This window comes from Microtus ochrogaster, chromosome X (assembly GCF_000317375.1).
Source record: "Microtus ochrogaster isolate Prairie Vole_2 chromosome X, MicOch1.0, whole genome shotgun sequence".
Classification (NCBI taxonomy): domain Eukaryota; kingdom Metazoa; phylum Chordata; class Mammalia; order Rodentia; family Cricetidae; genus Microtus; species Microtus ochrogaster.
In genome coordinates, this window is record NC_022026.1 from 53,703,438 (window position 1) to 53,711,187 (window position 7,750).

Genomic DNA, 7,750 nt, shown 5'->3' on the forward strand with positions numbered 1-7,750 from the left:
GCATGGACGGACCCAGGGGCTCAGAGCGCGCAAAAATAAAAATTAAAAAAAAAAAAACGCGCTAAATTGTACCTGTGCGTGGCCGTTCCCGCCGCCGCTGCAGGTCTATCCCAGGCCAAAGCCGGCGCCCGCCTTTTCGGGGAAATCTCCCGAGGGGAAGTGCGAGGGGAACCACAGTGGCTGCCAGCTAGCTCATGACTGGCGCGCACACGCACAAACCCAACTTTGCCAAGCCTTCAGAGCCCCTCGGGCTCCCCCGCGCCCCCTGTGGCTCGAATACTCAGAGACCAGTAAATCTCCTGATCAGAGATAAGGGTCCCCCTACTCTCACATTGTGGCTTGTGGAGGAGGAGCAGGTGAAGTGAGGGAGAGAAGGGGGTTAAGTACTGACTCCTGACCAGCCTTTCCTAAACAATCTACACCCTCGGGGGGCGCCCGTACCAGCTCTGCCGCACCAGATCCCCCAGACCTGCCAGTGACGACAGAGAGAGAAGGAGGAGAAGGAAGAAAAAAGGGGGACAGGATGGAGATAGGGAAGCCTGGCGACAGACTCTGTGGACTGACAGAGTGTCATTATCAGCACTTTTTTATTGGGGAACGGGGTGGGAAGGGTGGTGGATGGATGTTTAGCAGAACTGTCCTGTTCAATCCACTCTGGAACGACCCAATTTGGGGCTCGGGAGAAAGATTGTCCTCGGACACATTTGAGGATGGATTGGCTCCTGGCGCGCACTGGTCCCCTGTGGTGCCCCTGGAGCTGCAGTGTTGGGGCGATCTTAAATGGCTCTTACTTGGGAGGAGGCGTGATTTCCACGCTCGAGCGTCTCGGTTCCCCACCCCCTCTCGGCAACAGCCAGTGCGAGCCACCACCTGAGCCTGGCAAGAGCTGGGGCGCACTCAGTCCTCAGCCAGCTTCTTTCCTTCTCTGGAGAGACTTGGCTGGAAGCGGGTCTGCCCAACATACCCATTCTACCCCCTAACGGGAGAACTCTTTTACTTTATTTGTTTGAAAAATTCGGGCCATCTCTTTATTTATCTCTGAGTCTCCCGGGAGGAGGCCCGGGTGGGGGGGTGCGCCTGGCCCGCCGGGCCGGGGGAGGGGGAGCGCGCTGAGAGGAGGGGACTGGGTGTAGCCTGGAATTCTCCGTCCTCGTGTTCCAGGCTGGCGCACAGAGTCTCCAGGCGCTAGCGCCACCACTGCCGCCGCTCCCCGCGCCATCCCGTCGTTGGCTTCGGGGATCGGGTGAGTGGGGTCATGACGTGCCGCGGGGGCCGCTCCCAGCCCCGCCCGCGCTGATCACGGACGCGGCAGTGCGCGCTTCGCCCCCCGGGGAGGGAGGCGGCACGGGGTGGGGAGGGGGCCCCGGGTAGGGCGGAGTGGGAGCAGCGCAGAGACCGCCAAGCTGGGGGGCTCTCCGGGCAGGCGCGGCTGCGGGCAGGAGGGCGTGTCTCCAGCCCGAGGGGACCCTCCCGAGGCGCGGCGCGGGACTCCCCCATGGTGGTGCCGCGGCTCCAGGAGAGCTCAGGGTCTTGCCTCCGCCGCCGTCGCCGCCGCCGCGGGCGCCACCACCACCACCGCCGCCGCCGCCGCCGCCGTCGCCCTAGCCCGCGCCGAGCGTGCGCCTCGCCCTCCTCCCGCGCCCGCTCTGCTCTAGGATGCTGCGGCAGGTTCTGCACGGGGGCTTGAGGACGTGTTTCTCCCGGCTTGGCCACTTCATTGCCAGTCACCCGGTCTTCTTCGCTTCGGCGCCGGTGCTCATCTCCATCCTGCTCGGCGCCAGCTTCAGCCGCTACCAGGTCGAAGAGAGCGTGGAGCACCTGCTGGCGCCCCAGCACAGCCTAGCCAAGATCGAGCGCAACCTAGTCAACAGCCTCTTCCCGGTCAACCGCTCGAAGCACCGGCTCTACTCGGACCTGCAGACCCCTGGGCGCTACGGCCGGGTCATCGTCACCTCCTTCCAAAAAGCTAACATGCTGGACCAGCATCACACGGACCTGATCTTAAAGGTGAGAGCAGGGCGGGTGCGGGCAGCCCCTGACGGGGCGACTGCGGCGGCTGCCGGGCTGGCTCCGCGCGGAGTCCCGGCTGAGAAAACCGCTTCTGCTATCCCAAGCGGTGGTTGCCGCAGGGGCTCCCCTAGACTGTGCGTCCGTAGGCAGCAGTCTGGAGTCTCTCAGACTCCAAGGCAGGGAGCGTCCGGTCCGGGTCCCAGCCGGGCCCTGCCCTTACTGCCTCTGCTGTCACCCCGCAGCTGCTGCAACAGTTGGGGCGGCGGCGGCCACAGTGCTTTAGTCAGTGCGCTTGTTTTGGTCGCAATGGGCTTGGGGGCAGGGAGGCTTTGGGATAACTGGGAGAAGAAGCGGAACAAGAGAATACATTCAAGAAAGTCCCGCTACTTGAGAAGAAAATACTATGCAGGAGGAGGGAAGTGAGGTTCAGAGACACCATTCCCCTATTCTCATTTTTCACCTCCCTTCCTCTAGTCCCTCCAACCAAAGTGTTTTGGGAAAGGTTACTATAGCTTGAAAGTAAGGAACAGAGAAATGTGAGCTGGCATGGTAAGGAAAATAACACCCACCCACACTCAACCAAAAGTGCAGTCCCTAATGACGACCTGGCAGCCACCAGCCCACTCCTCCCGGAGCAAGGTAGCCATGTCTGGGTTTGAGAGAAGGAAAATGGTGCTCGCAATTCAGTTATTTCATCTTTCATAGTATTTTCAATCCACTTAAATGCAACTTCTTTGGGAAAAGAGAGAACAGGTTGATACACTTTTATTGGGGTTTATTTGAACGCGTGGGTGAGGGCCAGATCCAGAGGCCGGAGATCAGGAGCCAGGATGTGGCCCTGAGAACATCACAGAAACACAAAACAGAAACTGCTTGTGCCATCTGTCTGAGTTGGGAATTGGATGTGAAAAGTGAGGCTAATGGTGGTAACTTTCAAGAAGTTCCTAAGGAAAGCTGAGGAGTGATGACTAGAAATGGGAAAGCGGAGAGACCATGAGTGAAAACCAATTCAAATAAAATAAAAGTGAGGCTGTTCTAGCTGAATCTAGGTGGAGACTGTGAGGTTTGTTTACTTCAGCTTCTGCTCTGGGGAGGGCAGACAGGAACCAGTCCCAGCTGAGATGCCAGGAGAATGGTGGAAAGTGTTGGTTTCCTGTGGGGTCTCTGGGAATAGTGGAAGGTTAGATTTCTCCTTCTGCCAATGGGAGTCTGCTAGTGAGCCTGGGGAAATCTTTACTCTGACTCTTCCTCTCCAGGTAACCATGTGTCCCTAGAGACAACCTCATTTTCCTCTATAATTTCCCTCTCTGTTTGTTGACACGCTACCCAGCAGCAATTATTAAAGCGGGCACTCTGGCTGGGGACAGACTGGAATTAGAACATTCTCACATCGAGTGGCCTGTGGTATTTCTAATGACACACGAATCACCGCACATATTCAGTTATTGCTGAGATGTTTGCTTTTTCTCTGAGGTTGTTTTTCAACATCAAAGTGGGCTTTCTTCTTCTCAATACTTCAGAGCATATATTGTGATATACATAAATACTGTTATGAATATCTTCTCAAGAATGTGTGAGTAGAGCTATCTCAAGCTTAAGGAAACTAGACTGTAGCAAATCTGGCCAGTTGGAAATGCTTCATCTTTTTTTTTTTTTGTAGAAGAACTACCAAGTTTTGTTTCTCCTTGAATCCCCCCACCAAGATGTTTCCTTTGTTTTTTTTTTTTCTCCCTCTCTAACAAACTACCATGCCACTGTGACAGACAGTCAGACAGTCACCAGTTACATTCACTGTCAAGGTTAATGAGACATCATCAACAGACATATCAGATATTTTGCAATTATATTCTTTCCGTTTGCTTTTGATTGGTTCAAAACAAACAAACAAAAGCATATAATAAGAAGACTGGATTGTTAAGAAACAGTCTGGCTTTGCCTGCATGTCACAGAACAGCCTTGAAATCATTGCACAGTTTCTAAAAAATGGGATGCTTCTTCATGGTTTAGGTATATGGGTAACAAAGCAAAGCCAATCAGTGGTCATAAACTCATTTCCAGATGATGGCTCTCTAGTCAAATCAGTTCGTACAGCTTATAACAATGCATACTTATGAAACATAGGGAATTGCCTTTGATTTTAAATTGGATATACATTTCATTCTTTATACACTCAACTCAAATCCTATTTTTGGTAGGTCTAGAGCAGGGGGATAGGAAAATGGCTCTTCAGTAGTCATGGCAATGTAAAGTGTGGGAGTAAGCACTCCCCCCACCCTTTTTTTCCACTTAGAGACTTGTCCTTTCCAAGAGGTATTGGGAGTGAAAGTGTTACTGTCACTGTCACTGCTAATGTAATTCCCATACTTTGTTATTAGCATCCAGGACAGCCCCACAGACATTTAACATTGTACACTACCCCTAATAGCCCCTGTGCATTTTAGAGCATCTCTTTTGAAGTTAAATGAGTGGGCAGAGCTTGAGCAGGGCTTGACTTTTCTGGGTACTGCCAAACTGCAGGAAGCAATTTGTAGGGGATGCATAAGGCACTTCAAGCATAATGTTTTTCTCTGCATAATTCTATTCAACAAAGGATATTGTTCTTCATGTATTAGGACACCTACTTGCTGAATAAAAAGAGAGAGAAAAGGTAAGAAGAAAAAAACAGTGGAGGTTGGCATGACAAAAAAAAGGTTGACTTTTAAAAATGTAATTGAGAGAATAACAGGGAAAAGTCTGTTTGAAAATCACATTAATCTTGGTTCAGAGGTTCTTTCTCAAACTTGTGTAAATGATATGATTATGTTACTCTGATACTGTAGTAAAGAATTTGACTCCATATTGTGTAGGAGGTGCCTTTCCCCAGCAATAGTTTCCTCTGAAGGCTGCAAGGCAAGCCTTGTAACTCAAGGTTATGAGTTTAGGCAGAAGTGGATAGAGTCCAGCGATGTTAAGGATGCCTTAGCAGTTCAATTTTGAACCCCCTCAAATAAATATTGATTTTTAAAAGTCTTTATTTTACTACATTTGGTTCCTTATCCTTTTAACAGAAAAACAACAATGTTCTTATCAGCCGGTTTAAAAGTAAGACTTCACGGACTTTATGGATAAATATTTTCATGATTATATAAGAAGAAATTTTAGAACACCCTATTGTAAACTAATCCAGGTTATAGCCAAAAATATGGGATTTATCCTGAAATCATCCATGTAGAAAGAAGAATTAGTATAGCTGAGTCCTCAAGATGTTCTTGCCATCCTTGCCCTGCTTACAAGTTGTAAGCATAACCTATGTGTAGGGATATTGAGATAGGGCCTCTACCACATTACAGGGTGCAGACAGGGTACTCTTTAAAAGTTAACTGACTTATCCATTAAAAAAAATACAAGGACAGAACTGGAACACAGATTTGAACTTATATCCTAGTGTACTTTTCCTGAGATTGCCTTCCATTAAACTGTCTTTCGTATGATAAACAACTTCAATGATTTTTTTAAATGAACATCTTAGAATTATCCCAATGAAATATATTTCACCAAAGTCTTATTTATATCCCCTCTTCTACTGTTGCTCTAATTGGATAATAAGGTTATTTTCTTGGCTACTTTTCTCTAGTAGATAGATATATATATTCCAAATATCCAAAATAAAACATTATTTTTAATTATCAATGTATTAAAACATGAAAGATAAACATGGCTGTTTTCCTGATAAAGTGCTTGTTCTCTGGCAGGGTCCAGGCACATTCTATCTTTGGTCACCCACAGTCCCTAGCAGATACTTGATTGGTGAATAGACCCTTCCTTGCTTACTAAAGCATTTATGCAATAGGTAAAGAAAAATTCATAGAGGCTACCTTGAAATGTAACTTCAAAACGATGTTTCAATTTTTATAACTTTATAGGCAGTTCTCAAAAGAACAGCAAGTTTTCTTCATTAATAACCTCTGCAGCCATATCAAAACATATTTTGGCTTTCAAATTGATTAGGAGAATTTCCTTTCTATTATATATTATGCCCACATCCTCAAAGAAACCCCACAGGATATTTAATTCCATACCAGAGAACAGACATATTCTCACTGAGAATGTGGTTTTTCATTTACTAGGGAATCTCATTTGGTTCAAATATTGAGTTTCCATTTCATTTAAGCTCTTTGTGTTTAAGTACATTTGATAGAATTAAATTACAAACAAGATTAATAGAATTTAACTTAGAGGTATTTGATTCCAGCATTCTGAGAAGGGCAACACATTTACTATCTTAAGGTAATAAATCCTCCGGTAGCTAGATAAAGATTCCAGCTTATGGAAATTACCAGAAGAAATTATAATCTATATTTTGGCTAAATAGTTTTTACACTTAAAAATGTTTTCAACAAGACAAAACAAAATATTGCCAGGAACTGTGTGGGGTCCGTTGTGCTTAAAATACCATCTGATTATTTACATGTAAAGTTTCTACATAGTATTCTAAAAGTTTGGCATTGGAGTCATTTCATGATGTCAGTACTATTGAAATAACTCATGAAACAATATTTCTCAACTGGAGATAACTGTGCCCCCACCAGGGGACAGCAAAATATAGTGATATAATTTGTTGTTATTATTAGTATTATTATTGTTGTTGTTGTTGTCATAATGATGGCGAAAACATTGTGCCATTGATAATGGATGGGTAAAGGCCAAAGACAGTGCTGAGAATTCTATGATGCACCGTGTAATAACCCTCCAAACAAAATATTATCTGGCTCCAAATGACAATTGTGTAAGGTGAGAAAATTCCTTCTCTTCATATGTTTGTATTTATTGGGACCTTTTTGTCAACTATACTGATTAATGGGGAAAATATCAAAGAGAAGTTCATACACAAATGTCTTGCTGAAGATTGGGGATCAATGCTCTGACGTGTGAATTGGTGCTCTTGGACAATTGGGCAGACACCCGATTTTCCAGTGTAGTCTTCCTAAGATGTTGTTATCCTGCTCTCTCCCATAACTTTATCCCTTATAAATTATACCAGCTGGAGAGGAACCGAGAAACTGAATATAATCGAACTTCTTGAAAGGCAAATCTGTGGACTTGATACCAGCCTTTGAGACTTGGCAGATAGTAATATGCCCATTATCAGTGTGCCTGAAGCTTCAATCTATAGCACTTGCCCACTTAGAACAGGATTTTTCCCACTGTCTGTAAGACCCCACTGTGAGTGCAAATCTGTTGAGAAGACAAGCAGGCAGCACTTTGCTGCCTGTTCCAGCTGTTCTGCAAAAACTACAAAAGCAGAGCTTCATCCAAGAAACATCCAATCAAAGAACCTAGAGTTTGGAAAGCACTGTAAAGGTCATCTCAACAGACAGATTCAGGGATCTGCTCTTAGCATCTCTAGGTGTCTTGTTTGGTGATAGGTCCTGTGACACCCTGGGTAGTACAGTTCTTTCTATGAGTTATCCAGGTAGAAGACATTCTATGAAAAAGCATTAAGTTCAAGCCTGAAAGAGTAACATTTTTGCATTTGTCCAGTCAGTGAATTGCCTTGTACATGCTATTTTTGCACTAGGAAAAATTAAGAGACTGGAGACATTTGATTCTCATTTCATGGGAAGTATACTCAAATAGCCTGAGTACAGTCTCACTCTGTGTTATCTGACTTTTTTTTAATTTTATTGAGAAAAGGAAAAAAAAAGTTTCAGCCTCCTCCCAGCCTCCCACTTCCCTCCTCCTCCTCCCACCCCTCTTCCCC

At 46.2% G+C, this 7,750-nt stretch overlaps 1 protein-coding gene across 1 annotated transcript in view; it reads left to right on the forward strand.

Moving 5' to 3' along the window:
- The first annotated feature begins 1,579 nt into the window (after positions 1-1,579).
- Positions 1,580-7,750, forward strand: part of Ptchd1 (patched domain containing 1) — a 52,002-nt gene continuing 45,831 nt past the window's right edge. Inside the window, exon 1 of the mRNA XM_005358818.2 lies at positions 1,580-2,007. Within this exon, the coding sequence (XP_005358875.1) occupies positions 1,657-2,007 (351 nt within the window). The 5' untranslated portion in view covers positions 1,580-1,656. The remainder of the gene's footprint in view (positions 2,008-7,750) is intronic.